Below are 21302 nucleotides of genomic sequence, written 5' to 3'. Positions count from 1 at the left end.
CCACTAGGTCACAGTCTGCTTTTCCAGGATAAGCAAAACTGAGGACTGACAAGAATTACAGTTCTTGGATTTTAATTGCTCTTATTTGGAACATATGCACTGGTCAAGTATTGACTGAGTAGTCAATAGTTAACTTCAATGAAGTAGAAAGTGTGCCCTTCCAGTTAGATAAAGACTATTTAAATTTTATGCAGTATGTAGGTAATAAAACTTTTTTTTTTTAGCAGAAGAAAACACATAACAATACACATGGCTTTCACAGTGGATTTTTTTTAATGCTTTTATAAGTCTAGTCCAATAAAAAATAGATCAATCATGCAGTAGTCTCTGAGAAGATCATGTGAGAAAAGGTCAAACTTGTAGAACCAGCTTAATGGACAGACTTTGAATTTTTGGCAGCAGAGGTGTGTAGCTGTAGATTGGAACCAGACCTTTTCTGCCAACATTAGTGAATAGTGCTGAAAGCTCATGCAAAATAGGACAAGCTAGACCCTTGACTTTTTTCTCACAATTGTTCCTTTTTAAATCACTGCTTTTGTATGCGGAAGTTTGTTGGATTCATCCATTATGCATGTCCTAGAAACTTGCTAGAGGTCTCATATGTTCCTTCTAAGAGGATAAAGCCAGCTGCAGCACCCAATTGTAAAGATGTGGTTACTGGCTTGAAATGTCATTAGGTGTATTATTTGGCATTCTTCTGACTTGAATCTTTTTGATGGGAATTTATATAAATGCTAGTTCTCTCTGATTTTAGTGAACATTAGAGACAGCACACAGTTATTCTTAAAAAAAAAAAAGAGACTCAAGAGGTTATTACCTCTAGTAAAGATTTCATCTTTCTAGTGATAACATAATGTGTTACAAAAGACATTGCATAGAACTAGCTGTAGATCTCGGTGTCTGTCTTTTTCAGAAGTGTTTTAGGAATAAGACTTACGTCAACTAACCTGTTCATGTACCTACCAAATTGTGCTAAGCTTGGAATTACTCTGTGGTTTTTTCTGTTATTTCTAAAAGAGGGGTCATCAATGTCAGTGGCTTTGTTTTAGTCGCGTTTGATTAATAGCAATTTACTGTGTCATTTTCACCTACTAGTGTATTAGGTTAACTATTCATTAAAATCTCAGGAGAAGGTGGCATCACCAATAGTCTTTTTTTCCAGCATCTGGATTTCCTAGTTTTCCCTTTAAGTTCGGTGTGAATAAGCCATCCGAAAGTAGGATGAAATATGTATGATCAAGCTAATTTCTTGTATGAAATAGTCATTGTTATTACTACCTAGTTCTGTGTGATTTTATTGACAAGCTATACAAATCTTTCTAGAGATATGCTCTGTTGTGTGTGAAACAAACATGGAATACAGATGCTACTGATGAAATTTTGTTACTGATTTTTGTTCACACAAAAAGTGTACGAAATAGTGTCAGATAAAAAAATTGAGACCTTGCTCTAGTTTATATTTTTCTTCCTTTATGAGAGATTTAATTGGAAAATCTAACAGGAAATTAGACTTAACAGGAGATTAGATTACCAACTTCATGGCTGACATGCCATGAAAGATGAAGTGCCTATGTCTTTCATATTGCACTCCAAAGATGCCTCATGAAATATTTGGGATTTCTTGTGGATTTAAGGATATCAAATATGACATCAGCAGCATCAGTAGCCAAAATATTTTAAGGTACATGGGATAGAAAAGCTACACAAGTTCTTATATAGTGTTTGGAACTTGGATGAAGAACCTTCTGTGTTGTCATCTTGAACTGAAAAAGGAAAAAGAAAGCTACAGAAGCTAAACCATCTGTACACAGCCCTACTGACCATTCATTTCCCAAGGATCTTTCCAAAGAAGCATGTGGAAGGATTGCTTTTTCAGGGCTGGCCTCTAGAGTAGTTCATCATGTCAGCCAACCACTCCACAGGAGTATAAATTAATGGTAATATACCTCTTATGAAAGTCTCTTTTGGAATTTGCCAGTCTACCTTATCTGGTACACAGTGTGTCTTTGGGGAAAATTACTCAGAAGTATCAACTTGGCTGTCATTTCTTCATACAAAAGAGATCAGAGTTCAGCATGTAAAACCAGAGAGGGAGAGAAAGAGAGCTGCTCAAGTCTCTCTGTCTGCCCTGCTTAGGTGGAAAAACTTAGATAACCTGGGGCCAAGTCTTAGATACCCCAAGTCACACAGGGTTATTTTCACTGGCTCAAGTACTGCGCTTGGTAAAGATTTGTCTCTCTGCAGAGGGATCACAGCGCTGTGCTTCTTGACAGAATGTGATTTCTTAAAGCCATGTTTATCCCAGGGACCTTGTCAGAAGTGGGTTACCATCCTCCACATACTTTGGTATTCTGTAGCTGTCTGAAGCAGGAAGGAAGCATTTGTGCTTGTGAAACTGTGCTGGAAATAATTCAGCTTTTTACATGTGACAGGAGGCTTTTAAAACAGACTACCTGAAACTGGTTAGCTGTTTCTCTTTAAATTGAAGCTGCCAGAAATACATCACTGTTGACAAAAGAAAAGAGGAGGCAAAAGCCACGGTCAAGGAGCTCTCTATATGGTGTAATCTAAGGCTATTTGCCTATTACTGGCAACAGCAGCAAGGAGATTCAGCATCGATAGGAAATTTAAATGAAAAGGTTAAAACTGTATACACCTTGATATGGATCACAAGCATCATCGCAAAAGACAGCTAAACTTGACTATTAATTTCAGAGGCCACAGGCTTTTTCACAAACTGCGTACAGTTTTATGCACATGCTAGTGGTTTTGGCATCTCAGATTAAATACAATTTCAACTCTTATCAATGCAGTAGATGGAATTAACTATAGCCCAGATAGGGTTCATGTATCAACTGCAGATACTGCATATCTAACATACAGTATTTTCAGGAAGGGAGCTGGAGCAAGACATATGAAAACATTTGGAGCCTCAGGTGTTCAGGTCAAAGCACATTGCAAGAGAGAGATTTTGCAGGTATCAAGGATGGAGAAATTGGTATTTTCTACAGCTTTTTCTTGTGTTGACAGTGCAGCTTTAGTTGGAAAAATTAAGCACTCCTCACAGAAATAGTGGAAAAGAACAGTAGGAAAAATGCTCATTTTTGCTATGGGGATGAGGTTTCTTTTGAAGTCAGTGGTAGTTGCTTGCTTATATGGTCTTTGGAAGGGAAAAAAAAAGTCAGAAGACTGCAACGAAAAGACTATGCTTATATTTGAAATAGAAAGACTTCACCATGATTACCTGATGATACTCTGCCTGGTTTGTTCGTTCAGAAAAAGCATTATTAGAACTACTGTGTAAGCCCATAGACTGAAGTTTGGCGGGTAGGTTGGCGAGATGTTCCTGGTTGGCCTCTTTGCCATGGCCCTGTCAGCACGCATCAGCTATAACCCATAGGAACTAAATCCAACAAGTCGTATTTCGTCCTTCATGCTTTTTGAATCTAATCTTGTTTTAACAGTTTGCTGGGTGTACCAGATGATTGATGCTGTCACACTGCAGATAAAATTTATCATTCTGTCATTTTTATTCCATATTTTAGAATCATTTTTGTGCAAGCTGGAATCTAAAGCAATGTTACACATTTTTTTTCCTATGGTTCGCTTTAGTTATAAAAATAATCCATCTAATTCTCAGTGATTCGTTGGCAGACATTTCCTAAATACAGACCTAGAATGAATTAGTAGGTTAGTTGAACCTGAATATGTCTTGAAATATATGTGCTGGCTGTATTTCTTTTTAAATATGCTACAAGGAGATACAAATGAATATAGGATCAGAACCTTGCGAAATATATGAAAGGAGAACAATTATGTTTAGTCACGTGCATAGTTGGCCTAGTTTCATAATAAACATCACAGGATAATATCGGCTATCCACAATTACATGGGATGTAATGAAAAGGTCATTACACTGAAATAAATGAATTGAGCTGAAATTTTAGCATATAATACTATCAGAGTTTTTACCTGTAAAGATGGCCTACAAGGACTGTGCTTTGTTCGATTTAGGGCTGAGGCCTCAAAATGGCATTTAAATGGTCTTTTACCATCTGAGATTATTAGCAGGTCATAAAATAACTGTAAAAACGAAAGACACTGACTTCTGGTATAGCTGGAGTTCCATTATATACTTCAGAAATAGATATTTACCTTATCTTCAAATCTACTGGACTTGAATTTACTGTTCATATAAAATTATGAAGTTGCCTGTGTCACAAGTTACTGCTGCTGAACCCAGAGAAATAAGGTCCAACTCAGGATGAAAACAATGAGAGCTAAACTTGCTTGGTCCTTCAGAAATTAGCTGCTGAAGATTGGGTTTGGTTCACTTCCACATGTGCTACATTATTTGCTCTTTCTGTGTTTTAACAGGCCTTGAATCGGGGCATCGCTGCTGTCAAGGAAGATGCTGTGGAGATGCTGGCCAGCTATGGGCTGGCATACTCCCTGATGAAGTTCTTCACGGGTCCGATGAGTGACTTCAAAAATGTAGGTCTGGTGTTTGTGAACAGCAAGCGAGACAGGACCAAAGCAGTTTTGTGCATGGTTGTGGCTGGCGCTGTAGCTGCTGTATTTCATACCTTAATAGGTAAGGTCACTTCATGTCTAATTAATGTCTTTTAATTTGCTTCCTTTGCCTGTTTTTCAAACTGATTAATCTGTAGGTTTACGATTTCATTTGTAAGGGCAACAGGAGATGCAAAGGAGATTAAATACCTTGGGCTGGTATCACACCCATCAACACAATTTTTATTACTTTTTAAACAGGTTAAGTGGCAGATTCCACCCCCAGGGTTCTCCTGCCTGGCAGCAAAACATGCTGCTGCTCTTTCTCAGTCAGGTGTGTGAGCAGAACTTTGGCAAGGTTGACAGGTTGCATGAAGCTGATAGTTCAGTCTTACTGTTAGGGGTCAACTAGCAGTATCATCCCAAATGGGTTTAGGTTTTCTTGGTAGGGCTGTTTGTCAGAACTCATTGGCATTGTTCGTGTACTCCCTCTGTACCTATCCCATTGCTATTTATCTCACAGTACAAAACTCTAAGCAAGTAGGTGCCAGCATTCTCATTAAAATATCAGTATTACTCTGTACTAGTGCTAGTCATCACCCACTTCTGTTGAATAGTCGATCTGTAAGAAAAATAATTACTAAGAGCACTTACCAAACTGAGACCAGCTCCCTGAGTGTACTCTGAAACAAAGAAAATACACAAGCAGATATGAACTGAACATAAAAAGTAAGACAGCCACAGGATTTGACAGTTTCTGAGAGCTTGGAGAAATGGGCTATCAACCCAAGCATCAGCCGCAGCAATACAAAGCCATGTGACCTGGAAGAGTTTAACTTCATCGTCTCCAAGAAATGCACCAGATTCTCTGCACTTTCTGGTTCATGCTACAGAGCCAAAACCTCTGGACCTCAACAAGGAGGAACAAGAGATACTGGAGGAAGAAGCAGAGAGCATATTTCATTCAACAGGTACAATATTAAAAGCTGGGAGCTCTAAGGGGTGGGAGGAGGGTGGTAATGCAACAGCCTATGGAAGCATGTGTTGGTTGACAGGAAGTAGGGTTGGGTTGGTTAACCAGCAGTAGGGGATCTTTCCATTGCAGAAAGATGGGAAATGCAAGTGTGATGGTGATAGCTGGAATTGCTGTGAAATTACAGAGTGGCCTGGAAGTGAGGCACCATTTATTATCAGGCTGTCAGTATCTCAAGAGCAGGATAGACTGTTTCAGTTCCTGCCCAAGTAGGTACAAGACCCATCTGGTAAATATGAATGCCTCCTGCTCTTATGCTTTAACAGGCTGCCAGCTGTATTCACCAGCTTTATGTGCCTCCCAAGCACTCGGGTTTGTTTGACCATCATGTCTTCTATTCCACCACTGATACAGCAGCCCTGTGCTGTTAACCTTTATGTTACAGTCATAATAAATGCTTACAGTAACAGCTCACTAGCCATGGCCAGGGATAAGCTGTTTCTAATTTTATAAGCTGAATTCATACATTTGAATTAATTTAATTCACTGATACCGATTGGTCAATTCCTCAATATGTTTACAGTTGAGGCAGCATTAGTGAGTCAGTAGTATAAACTTTGGGCCATTTGTACATTTGGCTCTCATATTTCTTTGCTTGGAATGTTTCTTCAGCCCCCAGAGCTGCTCTTCCAGTTGCACACTTGTTTTCCTGTCAGTGCTGGTCAAAGTTTTCGGCTTTGCCAGCTGGATAAAGAAATATTTTGTAGTCATCCAATATTTTATTTTAAGCTATGATAGCTTTTAAGAGAATTTAAAGAACAGCTATTCAATTTCCAGGTGAAAGACATAGCTGGATTTTCTGTGTGGGACTTCTTACTGAAGGGAGGTGTTTGGGGCAACCATTGGAAAACATGCCGGATAAGATTCTTGCCTTTGCTGTAAAGTAGAGCCCTGCTGAGTTCAGAACCTCTGAAATGCCCTCTCTGCAGATATTGGGGAAAGAAAGAGAAAAGAAGGCTGTACTTACCATGCTTTAAAGTCCTGAATAAAGGGCTTCACGCAGTCTTTCAGCTGCTTATGGGGGCAGACTGCAAAATATTTTTTAATATTTTAACTTGTCTATGCCTGAAAATATGCAAAGGCCACAGCAGAGACTGGCAGACCGCCTGACAGAATGGAGTTAGTCAGATTCCAGCACCAATTGCCTGAGCGATGTTGCCAAGTTTTATGTTCCAAGTTTTCTCTGAACCTGTTTCAAGTCCTGATTATTCTTCTCTGACCCACAGATGCACAACCTGCCTAGCAGGAGGAAGAGCGGGAGTCCAGTGACAGACAAGCAGCCTCCTAGGACGTGCAAGCCTATCACAGGCTGTCTACTGAGGACCCGAATACAGGTTACTGATGCTCGGCAGATGAAAAAGAGAAACAAACAGTGCTCAGGGGACTGAATTTCTTCCACATGCCATGTCTGTGGGGCTAAAGAAGATGACATGACTGTCTGCCATGGACTGTTGAAGCCCAGGAAGGAACACAGAATAAAAAGCCCAATGAAATAAGGAGGAGTACTGAAATTTGGAAGGAAGAAAACAAGTGGTGGTAGAAACACAGTGACCACAATGAATCACCACATTTCCAACTGTGATAGAGACTATTTGCAGTCTGCACACACAACTCCTCACAAACAGCAGCCTCTACATAGTTACAATATCAAAACAGACCATTTCTCCCACCTGACTCATGTTTAATTGCTTCAGCACCAACTCCCCACTACTGCTTCCCCACCACAGCTCACGCAGTCCTCTGTGGGAATGACTGCCTGAGCCAAACCACTTCAACTCACAGCTCTGGGTCCCTCAGTCATCACCACACCACATTCCCATGAATATCCGCAAAGTCCTCACCAACAGTTCCTATCACTCCCCTGTACAGGTGGCAGTAAGAACCAAGAAACAAGTTGACCTTGACCAAAGGGATTTGAAACCATATTCTCATCCCGCTTACAATACTGCTGCAGACCTTGGTCAGGACAGTACTTCTAAATTTACTGTTTCAGTTGTGATCTGAAAGTAGAAGATAGTATGCTGCCTTCCTTCCCTTGTGCTGCTTTGAGGGCAGCTATTACCACCAGTTAGGGTTTCCTGGTGGGAAGTTCGCTATGTAGCCAAGGTCTAAAGCATCTTGTTATTTCACAGATTGGCTTTTGGTAGGAATGTTTGGCTGTAAGAGAAGGGATTCAAGACTCTAAGCCTGTCTGTGCATATTTTTGACATCTTACTAAATTGCCAGCTTGACAGAGGGAAGAAATCATTTATATAACATAATGCTAACATGATGCAATTCATGATGTTGCTGGTAAGCCCTCCGTACTGAGTCCTTCTAACTCTAGTGTCGTAAGAGACATGCGCATTTTTTTGGCGATAAAACAGCATTGTTCAGCCTTTCACTAGTTTACTAAGAAATAGTATACTGAGAACGATTATTTCCTTTTGCATATTAATATTACTTTCCACAGCTCTCTGAGGTTCTGGGAATGACAAGGCAGAAGTGACTTTGGGGAAAAATCCTTTTTGCTTAAATAAACATTCTTACCTGGTGCCAACTACAGCTGATTAAAATCTTTAGTAACCAGGTGAACCTATAGCAGGCTGGATGGTCAAAGAGTGATTTGAGAGTGATTTGTTTTGTGCCAGTTTATTACTGACAGGCTAGCAGGCATGGGCCACTCCCTGCACAGACTGCGCAGAGGAAAACTTGAGCAGTTGCAAGCAATTCAGCTGATACTTTTGAACTTCCCACGTGCATGGTCACTGCATTACATGAAAGATCTGCGTAACAAGCGAGACATAGGTGTAATCCCACCACTTGCAGAGTGACACTGTTGGAATTTTCTAGAGATCAGAAATAACAGTGTCATTTATGATAACCGGAGTTTCTTTTCCAGTCTGTCTTGTTCCAGTATGCCCACTGTAATGGCCTGTACCAAACATTTTGCTCTGAAAAGGGTGACAGCACAGGAACGCAAAGCAAAATATAATCCAGGCTTGCTTTTTTGCTTTCTTTCTGAAAGATGATAAGATGTCATTCATTAAAAATGTGTCCTACTTCAGCATCTTCAGATGGCCATTGCTAAAGCAGCAACATGCTTCCCCAGCTGACCCTGCCCCTTCTCCTTGCTTTTTTATCAGCAAGGTATTCAGCGCAAAGAAAGAAGAAAGACTATGATCAAAGCATTTGTGGATTTTAGGATAGCAATAATTGCACTTGAGTTATAACAGGCTAATTCTGAGACTTATGAGATGTTGGCCTTCCTACAGCGATTTCAGAGACCAGCGGTCATAGATAGATTTGTAAAAATCAACTAATGCAATTTTGGAACTAGAGCTGAGCACAGAAAAAGATGGTTGCAGTAATCAGACCGCCCTGAGATGCTCCTAATCTGGTTTGGTTTGTTTTGGGTTTTTTTAGTTCATTTATTACTATAAGCAAAAAAAAAATCACAATGCTAATCAAAGACAAAGGAATCATGTGTACCCTGTGCCATCTCCAAATGAAGATTTGCCATTCAATTTTTTATTTTTATATTTTTATAAATAGCATTTATCTGTCTGCCCAAATCACTCAGCTGAACAAACTCCTGACCAGCACCAGTTTTGGCCGTGTGAGCCATCTTTCTTACCAACAGCAGAATAGATTTTACTTCTCAAGTCTCCAAGTTCATTTTTTAACTGGCAGTGAAGTATGAAATAGAATGCATCTAAAGAGAACACACTTTAACCCCAGAACATTTTTGGATTTTTTGTTTTTCCCTCTAGCAAAGCTAATATTGACATATGTAACTGTCTGGAAGTAAATGGTATCACTTCCTGTGAGGGTTTCTTTTTGTTTTCTTTATGACATAAGTATAACATGCTGGGTAGTAGACAACTCCAAAATGACTACGATAGAGCTATTTATTGAGACTGCTGGCATTATTAAGAGTGTGTTCAGTTGTTTTAAGAATGTCTGACATTTATGGTAGTAATTGTCTTGTTAGAGAAATCAGTGTAGAGAAGAGGAGATCCAATTAGGTATGCAGTTTTCAGTGTCATTTCTTAAGCTATGTCTTAAAACTCAATTGAAAAAGTCAAAAGCAAGAATTCGTGCTTAGATTCTGTAGCAAAACTAAGCCATAGACATACCAAAATATATGAGGTATTAGAGGAGTGCAAACAGGCAGCTTGTCTTGGGGTTAGACTACTCTGTTTTGGCTGAAATGATGCAAGGAATGAGAAGACCCATCTGCTTTAGATTCATGTAATACTCTTCAGCTCTGTTGTCTGTGTTATTAATTTTGTACTATGCTCCACAATAAGTTTGTAAGGTTGGCCAAGGTTAAATTCTAATTGCATCAGCAATTGCTTTATTCACAGCTCAGAGACACATGCCTGTATATTTGTCAGTAAATCTCACTTGCTGAGTCCTTCTTTCTGAGGATGGAAATGTTTGTGGACATCAGCAAAAGTGATTGTGTGATTTCACTGCTATGTAGAAAAGTTGGCTATTTTAAAACTAGCTATTAAGCTTTCCCATTACAATTTTAAAATCAAAATCACATTAAAAAGTGCAGTTAGAGTTTTGGGGGTTTTGGGAGTTTGGTTTTCTTTTTCTGGATGGGGGAGAGAAAAAAGAATCTTAAAGCAGGTGAGGCATTGGAACAGGTTGCCCAAGGAAGTTGCAAATTGTCCATCCCTGGCAGTGTCCAAGGCCAGGTTGGACAGAGCCTCAAGCAACCTGGTCTAGTGAAAGGTGCCCCTGTAGCAGGGGGTTGGAACCTAAGAGTCAGATGGATGAATCTAACCCTCACAGCAGCCTTCCAAACTCCTTCATTCAAATAAGTCAGTTCAGAAACATCCATATACTGCCCTGCCATAAAAGCAGCTTTCTACAGGGAGTTGCCATGCAAAAATCCATGGATAACAGAGTTTTCAAAATACTGAGCAAAAATCAGTGTGTGGTTATTCATGCAAAAATAAAAAGGGGCTGTTCTTGATGTGTGGCTGGACTGCAACAAGCACATCAACACTTCAAGAACTAAACTGGCCTCCCTGAACTGAGGGAAGGTTGGAGTCCTGGTTTAAAGTTCTTCCCCAACCCCATTCAAAAGGAAACAAGGCTGGGAGTGCCTCAGGAGGATGGTTAAGCAACTTGGGAATTTCTGGGTGAACTGAGAGACTGCGAGTCTAACAGCCATAGTTCAGATAAAAGACTTACAGATAGGGACCAGCGTAGGCAAAGGTGGAGTTTTCAACATTTTAGCATCTTCTGGGTGATTCTGGATATCTGGAATGAGGCTCATGCCTGTTCCCAGGGCTGTCAAACCACCTCCTTCTATTTTACTACCTTGTTTACACTGTCTTGTTTGGACTGAAAAAGTCTTTTCAGTCCTGTTAACCGTTTACCTGCTATATCTCTGAGCCATCACAAAACAATGATGACTTAAACTCGTCTTTAATTGCTTCCAAACACTTGTTTATGAGTTGTGAGAGAGAGTTTTAGGCTAAAAAGATTGAATTGGACAACTAATGTTAGCTTTTGTCAACCTGATTATGTGACCTGCATGCATGAAAATGATAACTTTCCTGAAATACCCTATATGAAGGTCCGTACAATGATAATTGTTATATAGGTAAAATCAGATAGATGTCAACATTTGAAATAATTAGAAAAGACACAAGTGGGAGAGGACTGAGGTAAGGTTTCCTATTCACAAGTAATTCTGCCATTACTTGTGTTGGAACATTGACGTTACAACCTAATCATTCTTTTAATAGCTATTGCAAGTGTATAGAGGAAACTAAGTAATAATATGCAGATCTAGAACATAGTTTATAAAAGATTAAAAACTATTTGGATTATTTTTAACTGTGCATACAAGTTCCCATAGTTCAGAGACTGCAGTCATAGCTAGCTCTTCGTTATTCCTGGTCACTGGGAGGACTCTGGGGTTATTAAAACATCCAGATAACATGGGTACTAACAGAGGTATAAGGAGTTCTTCAGAGAGCTCTGTGGTGAGTCCCTGCATCTGTGCTGTCTTTAACCCAACGCCTTGGGAAGAGGGACCTGGCAAGAGGTGTGTTTCCCAACAGTGAAAATGCTCATCTTGGCTTGAAACAGGACAGTGAAATAACATACTGGCAGTCGGAAGTGGCAACCCCCTGACTTCCAGTGGTTCCCTCTTCTGACTGTGGCTTCTGAGATGCGGGCTCTAGATAAGGAAGGAAACTAAGGCTGGTCAGGGCTGCCCAGAGACTGTACAGTGAAGGGTGCAGTGCCTTGACAGGTCCCAGCAGAGGTGATCATTAGGCAGAGTAAGGGAGAGGCATAATGAATGTGATTTTTGCATGCCTTCGCAATTCATAGTATCCTTTTACAGCTTTGGGCAGGTTTACAGGTAATGTCATGTGAATGCAGTGCCAATAGATGGTTTCGGTATTTTAAGTTACTACATCCCATGAAATACACTCGTGAATGCCTGGTGAAAACAGCTTTTCTAACAAAGAGCCTTTGAGTTAATGAAAGACTAGTAGATTTTCTGGAGTACCAGTGTGTTAATTTAGCAAACAGATGTGGCACTTAATATACCCATGTCCCAACCCAGCCATTTGTTATCACTCCTCTGCCAAAGGTTACTTGAAAAAGAACCGTGAGAGCACTCCTTAGTCATAAACAGCAGCTGGTGAGACTGTAATATCCTGAAGCCCCCGCAGCTGTTTGCTAAGTAGATGCATGTCCTAGGCATCACAGTCCTTCAGGTACCTCTGTGTACCTCACCCAGAGCCCATATGTAACCTTTATTATTCATTTCTCTTCTTGTGTCTCTACAGCATATAGTGATTTGGGGTATTACATTATTAATAAGCTGCACCATGTGGATGAATCAGTGGGAAGTAAAACTCGGAGGGCCTTCCTTTATCTTGCTGCCTTCCCTTTTATGGATGCCATGGTGAGTGCCTGATTCAGAACTGAATTTTAGTATTCATGTCACTTTTTAGTTTGTTGACCTTAGTTCACAAAGTCTGCTACCTGGTGGGAAGCTGGAGGTGGGCAGAAGGAAGGTGTTTCCTTTGCAAGCAGTAGCTCTAGATATACCTGGACACATTGTCTCCTGCTACCTGGAGAAAGCATCTGGTTGGACATACAGAGATCATAACAAAAGTAAAAACCTCAGTTGCCTTGTTAGGGTTACTGTATGTGCATGCTGGAAAGCACTGATCGGATCACTTGCAGAGCTCACAGGGAATAAGCTCAATATTTTCTCAAAGACATTTGTTGAAAATATCATAATATTTACAAGCACAGCTAAGTCCAGTATATCTCAAATGCTGGAGAGCCACACATGGGGTGGGCTGCTGCTTCCCAGATCACCAGGCTTACTGCTTGTGGCCTGCACAACATAAGAATACAGCAGCTGTCTTTAATGCCTTCTACTTCTGTGTAAAACTGGTAAACAGCAGCCTTCTCACAGCATACTTCGACCACTTTCTCTACCATTTTGTCTGCTTGAAACAGTCTCTGACCATAAAAAGAAGTTGGATCATTAAGTTTTCTCTTCCAGTATATATATATGTATATGTACAGGACTCAATATAACTCAGTGGGCCAATGAGTATTACACTTCAGAGGTGCATCCAGCTGGCGAATGATAATAAACATTTTTTCCCTTGGATTATTTAGTATGATAATCCATCCTGTGCAGCGCCTGTTTTATGAAGAAGGAGCAGTTTCTTATTAGATCTGCTCAGAAATTTCTATGCAGTCTATAAAGTTATTCCCATTCTCCCTGTCAGCCTTGGTAATAAGGAAGTTAATGCAGCAGTGCTTTCTCTGCATTACTAGCTTAACATTTGCCTAGGTTCACACCAAATACTGCTGGTAGAAAATAGCTTTATAAGTTGTTTGTGTACCATGTAACAATCAGAAAACAGTATTCTGGGACTTGAAATCATTCACGAATATCATAATTATTTCCCAAACTCTCCTCTGTGGTTTTTTTTAGGCATGGACCCATGCTGGGATTCTGCTGAAACACAAGTACAGTTTCCTAGTGGGATGTGCCTCCATCTCAGATGTCATAGCTCAGGTAAAGCCTCCACTAGCAGTCACTGTTTCTGTTGTGTTATGGACTAGATGCTTTCCTAAGCAGGTACTCCCTTGCACAGAGACTGCCTTCTTTCTCTATTGTGAACGACACGCCAGAGGAAGTAATCCTGTGGTCTGTTCTCTGGCTGCTTGCTCGTCATGTGGAGGCTGTTTACTGACAGCTGTGGTTTAGGCTGGTCTCACTTGTCTGGATCAGGTCAGTCCCAAACCAATGTCAGGAGAAGGGAACCAGGATTCTTTGGACTAGGGCTATGTCTTACAGCACCTCCACAATCATGTTTCAGAGTGGCTGAGAAACAAGATCTCCTCCCTGTGCATTCTCCCACATGCGTCACACAGCTGAACTGAAATCCTGAGTGGGGCTTGTAGGTGGGGAAGTGAATGAAGGCTTGGTTCTCCAGTTCACCCGTCAGTATTGCCCATGGTGTCTAATCCAGTGAAATGCAGTCATATAAGCTATCTTCTGAGTGCCAGTATGGCACTGTTCTTGTTACTGGTCCAAAAAGGGAAGGCTCAGAACTGCAGCAGAAGGGATCTGTGGTGATAGCCGCTGGGTGATGCGGAGAAGACCAAATGTTGTTTCAACTTTTATTTGTGAAGGAGGTATTAATTATCTTCTTGCTTTGTACTAGATACACTTAAAAACAACATTCATACACATTGCTGCTGGCCAGTGTTGTAGCAGTTGACAACCAATACAACACCCTCTTTTTAAAGCATATGTAAAAATATTACTAAATGAAGAGTCCCAGCACCTGTAAAACAGTTGCTGTACTGCCCTATTACCAGCTGAATGGTGTAATGACTGGGTAAGAAAGAGGCTAATAACAGTACAGCATCAAAGGAAATATGAAGTCAACAGCACTTAGTTCAATTTTCCATAGCATTTTCCTCCCACTAAATACGAGCAAACCATAAACCAGGTTGAACCATTCAGTCAGCTGCTATTCTATGTTTTGCAAGTCTGCCTCTCTACAATACTGGGCTAAATCCCTGAAGATAATACTAGTTACTGTACATGACCTTAGCCCTCAGGATCTGCTCTTGTTCTGATGCGACCATGCAAAGTTTGCTGACCTTAGATGCATGTCGAGTCATATACAGCTAAAAACAGAAACAAATTCTTACTTTGGCCGTGGCGCACATGCCCTTTCAACAGTGGTTGGTGAGTGGGGTGCCAGGACTGTGAAGAATAAGACACCTGTCATCTTATCTCAACAAAATACTGCACAGAGCAAGAGCAAATCCAGAAGACAAGAAGTTGTGACTCTCCATACCCCAGAGCTCTACACGTACATCCTCTCCCTGCACAAGCAATAGATGCACATGCAGTAGCTAATTCTCTTTGGCTAGCTTCACATACACACTTTTTGTGACTGACTTTGCTCCTGTTTCCTGAAAAATAATTCTTTTGTAGGGTTCAGAACAGCAGTTTTGCAAACCCTCATAAACAGCATGGCCTGCCTAATAAACATTTGCACAGTATGATTTTTCTTAAGTATTTCCTGAGCTTTAGCAGTGAAGGAGAGAGAACCTGCCTCTGAACAACGTGTTTTGTATTTCTTGTAACTCCCTGGAATGCCAGCATATCCCAGCAGGGTTGTCCTTGATTCTGCTGTTCACAGCACCAAACACAGTTGGCTTTCCAGTTGTGCCTCCCATCCAGAGACATCTGGAATTTAACAGACACACCATCAGCTCTGTACTTAATGAAGAGAATAATATCATATTAATTCCTTTGCATTTTTTGGACTGAGAATTTAATCTTACGAGACTGAATTATGAGCTGTTCATTAGCTCAAAAGTTTCCATTTCATTTACTTCAATGGGGTGCTCAGGTAGCTGAAAAGAGAATGGTGAAATACTGACATTTCACTCAGAAAAGTAGAAAAGTAGGATGACATAAGACTTTCTGCTTCTAAATGCTGAAGTGAATACTTGAAAATATCTGGCTTTTTAATTGCCACTGCCCCCAACCCTGCAAAAAAAAAAAAAAAGAAAAAAGTAACGCTTAGAAGCTGACCCTAGAAGCATGTTTCCAGCCTCAGCATATATCAGAATAGCACATTCTCCTGGGAAGCGTGACAGCCACATGCTTCCTGACAGACCTTGCCAGACTTGCATGCTACCCTATTTATGGCTCCTGGTCTGACACCTACCCATACCTTCAAGTACTGTTTAATAGAGCTTCTATATGATGTTAACTCTTGTTCTTCTCATTTGTATGACTGAATGCAGAGCGTCCTGACTAAAGTTTCAACGCCACAAGCTCGAAGTCAGATAGATACTGTAGTCACACATGGTTGTTGGTTCAGATGGACTAGCTAGGAGTCAGAGAGGAGATAACGCTGGCCCTAAAGAAACACAGACAGATTACTAATCATTTATTTGTTTGCCCTGCAGGTTGTTTTTGTAGCCATTTTGCTTCACAGTCACTTGGAGTGCAGGGAGCCTCTCTTGATCCCCATCTTGTCCTTATACATGGGAGCGCTTGTCCGATGTACCACGTTATGCCTCGGATACTACAGGAACATACATGATGTCATTCCTGACAGAAGTGGGCCTGAAATGGGGGTATGTCTCAGTACTTTGCATTTTTTTGAATAATTTAAAACTTGCTCTATTATAATACTTTGTTAAAACCACTGTGCATGAAGCACCTCCTCTCTCCATCCTGCAGGAAAAAACATTTTCACTTACAGAGGCATGGTAAAAACTATTCCAGCGACAGTGCACATGAGGCAATGCTTCCCATGGTATGGATGTGCTGCCTACTGAACACCTCTATACTGAGCTGTAAGACAGTAGAGCATGAACTTCCCTTATTTCAGAGGAAAGAAAGTCTCAAAATCCCTCTTTTTCCTCGAATGTCATACCGGTTTTCACATCTTCATCTGGTAGCTAGAACAAATTATGCAGATAGGGACCTTATGCATTATTTATTGAGATCCATGACACAGCTTCTTTTGAATCAGTATTACTAACATGAGTGAAAATATTTTAGGCTCCTCATAAAAACTGTTGAAATGAATGTACCAAACTGACAATGGGTGGGAAAAACAAAAATCCTTTCTCTGTGCTTTTGGTTCAGTTCTGCATGGTTTTTTTCAAAACCACTTCTGCTTATTTATTTTTATCTATGTGTTGCAGGGAGAGGCTACAATAAGGAAGATGCTGAGTTTCTGGTGGCCTTTGGCATTAATCTTGGCAACTCAGCGAATAAGTAGGCCCATTGTCAACCTTTTTGTTTCCCGGGACCTAGGCGGAAGTTCTGCAGCCACGGAGGTAAGAAAAGTGCTCTCTGTTACTGCAAATGATCACTGACATGGAGTTACCTCTGTGTTTCTCTTCTCAGCCGTGCTGACAAGAAAAAAGTTGTCTTAAGTACATTTCTGTTTAGTGCTCTTTCCATCCTTGAAAAGACTGCTTGCACTCTTACCGTGATTGTTTCTGCCAGGCCTAGTGGGACCTCATCCTCAACAGGACCAGTAGGACTTTTTCACAGGACGGTTCCTACATCCCAGGATTTCATGCTTTACATATTGGTACATATGCTCTGGAGCATTCAGATCACAAAGATTTTAGGGCAATCATCAGTAGTCCCATGTTCCGCTGATTCCTATCATGGATATTTATGACTGTGCAAACTGATGTGAAACTATTGTTAGCAGTCAGTGTATCACACAGAATGGGGTAGAGACATAAGGAAGCACACTGAAAAAAAATATCTCTCCTGGCTGGAATATGAAGTGCACCCTGTTTCTCTTGAGGAATTTCAGATCACTCCAATAGTCTCGTACAGCTGATGGGAGCTGGACTTCTGATTGAAATGCAGAGCCTTCACCAATGCTCACCATGAACTGACCTATTCTCTTAAGAAGTTGAAGGACCTTTGCCGCCAGTTTTGGTGGGAGGATGTCTAGATCCACGTAGTCATTAGCAAATATTTCATGTTTTTCTATAGGGAAGACAAAGCTGTAAGATACTAAATGGAAAGGAAAATTCAAACAGCTGATGCCTAACAAAGGTTCTGTCAGCACTGCTAACTTGTCATACCTGATACTATGTGTTTCACTTGCTCAGGAGTTGCCAGTGACTGCCAATAAACACCTGTGGAGATAGAATTTAGGAAATGTAGTGCTTTTATATGCGTAAAAACATCTGCAGGAAGAGCTCCCTAAACACCTAATATGGGGGTGGGAGGGGGAGAATATGTCTTTAATGTACCTCTTGGACTGTAGTTGTGAAAGTGCAAAAGGGCCTAGTTTTAAATTGCAGACAGTGAGTTGTTTCTCATTATATAAATGGACATGTGTAATTATTTTTGTTGGTTTTCATTGATGAGCACCAAAATGGGAGAGGGTATTTTTTCGTCAGCTGCCCTGGAGCAGTTTGGTGTCCAAAGTCAGTCAGTCACTGAGGCTTACTCTTCTGTAGTCTGTCTGTCTTAAACCTGTTTTACTTATAAATAGCCAAGTAAAAAATATATAAATTCAAATTATAACTTATGATCCAAAGCTACTGTGAGCTGTAAGACATTCTGCTACTCAGGTATCTGTAGGTAAAATAACTCAGGAGCAGTGAGGGAGGGAGGTATTTGGCTCGCTGAGGGGCACATGCCAGCTCAAGTTAACTGTTATCCCAAAGTATCAGAGTGATGGTGAAACGACAAAGCTGAGTAACATAGCTTCATGGCACAAAAGATTTCATAAGCTTAAGATGCCAGGCCAAATGATGGCCACTTGGACAGTCTTCCTGAAACAAAGAGCTTCCAGTCGCCTGCATGGTTTCTCACTGTATTAAGGTCAATTTGGTGATGATGTTGGTAGGAAGCAACAATGTATGTTAGTTCAACTGTTCTATTCAAAGATTGGATGTTCATGTTTCCCTGTCTCTTTTCATAGGCGGTGGCGATTCTGACAGCTACGTATCCTGTGGGACACATGCCGTATGGCTGGCTGACAGAGATCAGAGCAGTATACCCTGCTTTTGACAAGGTGAGTGCCTACGTTAGGGGTGTTATAAATACTTCTCGTGTGGTTTCGCATGCGTGGTCTTCCTCTTTCCCTGTTACAACATTTTGATTTAAGGGTGTCTTCAGTGATATCAGAGGGATTTCTGCCAAACATGAAGAAAGTTAGTTCATGGCTCCATAATAAAGTGTAACAGATTCTTTAAAAAATAAACCAACCAAAGATTAAATAGGGCTGTATTAATGCACATCTATTGTCTTGTCTTGATTCTCTTTACTTTTGCTTTTGATATCTATTGTTCCTTGTCCCACTGATAAGATTTAAAAATCCTAGTTAAAATTAAATTGGTTTAGGTGGCTTCAAGCTGTTATCCGATTTATGATTTTAACCTTAGCTCTGTGTTACAAGGTATTGAGCTATCTTTTGACTAAATAGGTGCTGTGCTTTTAAGGATTAAAAAAGTCCTCACTTACTCACTATGATGTAGCTACTTAGCTAATGAAGTGACTTCTCACAAAGTGTCCATCAGTGAGAAAGCAAGCTCACGTCTCTGCTCCGGATTCTGTGGTATCTCTCAAGTGGGTTTAGGTTCGTTTGCTTATGTTAACATTTAGCAAAGGCAGTTTCATAGACTGACAGTAACACAGATAACATATTATTTTAGTAGTACTGATCATGTAATTATGTGACAATGCAGGGATTGCTCCTGGAACTGAGCACAGAGTAAATATATAACCAAAATGAATTTTGTTTAGAGTCTTTTTTTGCTCTGTTTTAGAACTGGTACTCACAAGCCCATATGTTGTGCAAAGAACAGTCATGTCCTGTGACACTTAATTCAAATGCCAAGTCCTCTCCTTCCCTGTATTTACCAATTAGTAACTGAACTTTCTAGCTCCAAATACTGATGAAAACATTTGCTTGCTCCATGATGTACTTAGCAGAAGCAAGCCCTGTTTGAAATGATCCACCATATTTCCAAGGAGAATTTAAAAATAAAACAAAGAAAAATCAAATCAGTCATTACTTCTTAGCCTGCCTGTGTCCAGCTAAACTGACCTATAAGATAAAATACAACGTGCAGCCAGATCATGCTGCTGAAAAGGAACTGCAGATGCAAAACCAATAAATTGCATGATAAAAGTGGTTTGTGACAGGAAACGCAGGGGCTGCTAACCTCATCCGTTATGAGCCACGATCAAATGCACTATCGCCAAGTAAAATTAACAGCAATTAAGACTTCTAAATTCAGGTGTCATTTAGCTGGTGGAAGATGTGCTGACAACTTTAGTGGTGACAGGATTAGACCATGATTTGTCTGTTTATTTCGGTTAAAAGGCTTCTCATAGTGCTCTTGTGGAACAAATGTGAGGAAGAAAAAGCTAGAGTAAGGCACAAATAGATACCATTTATCTAACTGATGAAAAAATACATGATGGGGATTGTAGTTGTATGTTTTAAGAGCAAATTGGCATAAAAATATGCTAAGTGAGGTAGCAGCAGTATAAATGGTATCTTATCCTGGCAACCATGCGTGCAGATGCCTCCACCATACCTTTCAGACAATAAATACCAAACCAGAAACCACAGTGGGTTTTTTAGATTGCTGTGAGAATTGCTTTACCCTCGGTCACACGCCATTCTCATGTCACCATGCCTTTCAAAAGCTTTGTTTCCTTAAGCGAAGGCTTTCTCAGAAGAGTCCAGGTTGAAGCACTTTTTATTTCCAGGCTCTGTAAAGCCTCCACTGTGATTTTGAGATGCTGAAACAGTTTGCATGCATGCAAACTCCTATTTTCTTTTGTCAGTTACTCAGAAAGCTGGCAAGGCTGATGGCCATCAGAAGCACACTGCATTGCCTCAACAGACTGGTAGGATTTGGGATCCAGATAGCATGCCACTCTTCAGTGGCTTTACTGGAGAAGTCAGATTCTTGTCTTCACAGGGAAATCGTTACCTCTGATCACATTTGTAAGAGAGATGCAGGGTCCTGTTTCAGCCTTTTATGAGACTCTGTGTCCAGAGCAACCTCATGGCGTAGCAGGTACACTCAGGTTAAGGCTTACAACTAATTTTCTGAAAGAAAACAGGCATATCCCAGTTCTGTGCTCTGTTTGCTGTTTTACATGGTGATAATGCCATTACTCTTAATAGACTGCGCTGTCGGGTTCAGAGCAACACCACTGGCTGAGAGAGGACTTACAAACACTATTTATCTGATTAATAGATGGGAATAGATACTCTTTTTACTCCATAATCTGCATAATGTTTTGATCCAAGAACTAAATAGTGTGCAGGAGAGAGGAACAAAGAGTATGTGGTCAAGAGTTGGAGCAAAGGGTGGAGTAGAGCAAGAGCAGAGTTAGCAGCAGCAAGGTAGGAACGAACGAGAGCCCTTTTTCTTTGCAGCCCTTTTGGATGGCTGGATTTGGGTGTGCTTTCTTTCCTCTGTTATTTTAGCCTTGTCAGGAAGTTGAGCCATGCATCAGAGTTCGTTTAAACACTGGTGAGCAATGTAAGCAAGGCCTATCTTCACATATATAAAAACTAACGGTAGCAAAGTATTTCTTCAGAAACACAAGAAATAAGAACAGGTGTGTGAAAAAAAATGTTTACAGAGAGTTTTCGTAACCCCGTCCCAAAAAGAGCAGATGTGGGAGTAGCTTCCTGCTTTAGGGTCTGGGTTGCCTGCATGCGTCTTC

The 21302-nt window shown here is 40.5% G+C and overlaps 1 protein-coding gene and 1 long non-coding RNA gene across 4 annotated transcripts in view; both read left to right on the top strand.

Annotated features, from left to right (window-relative positions):
• ANKH (ANKH inorganic pyrophosphate transport regulator) overlaps positions 1 to 21302 on the top strand; it is a 97333-nt gene that overhangs the window by 52628 nt on the left and 23403 nt on the right. For 2 of the 3 annotated variants that reach the window (XM_030488360.1, XM_030488443.2), the window contains exons 2-7: positions 4378 to 4594; positions 12352 to 12470; positions 13524 to 13607; positions 16031 to 16201; positions 16778 to 16912; positions 18532 to 18624. In XM_030488360.1, the coding sequence (XP_030344220.1) occupies positions 4378 to 4594; positions 12352 to 12470; positions 13524 to 13607; positions 16031 to 16201; positions 16778 to 16912; positions 18532 to 18624 (819 nt within the window). The remainder of the gene's footprint in view (positions 1 to 4377; positions 4595 to 12351; positions 12471 to 13523; positions 13608 to 16030; positions 16202 to 16777; positions 16913 to 18531; positions 18625 to 21302) is intronic. The other variant, XM_030488531.1, reaches the window with a different exon arrangement.
• LOC115609036 lies at positions 4602 to 7064 on the top strand. Its single transcript, XR_003991719.1, has 2 exons — positions 4602 to 5483; positions 6772 to 7064. It is a non-coding gene; the product is annotated as an uncharacterized LOC115609036 (long non-coding RNA).

The sequence above is a fragment of the Strigops habroptila genome, chromosome 1 (assembly GCF_004027225.2).
Source record: "Strigops habroptila isolate Jane chromosome 1, bStrHab1.2.pri, whole genome shotgun sequence".
NCBI lineage: Eukaryota > Metazoa > Chordata > Aves > Psittaciformes > Psittacidae > Strigops > Strigops habroptila.
Note: the sequence above shows the minus strand (reverse complement) of the source record. Positions and strands in the feature narration are given on the sequence as shown.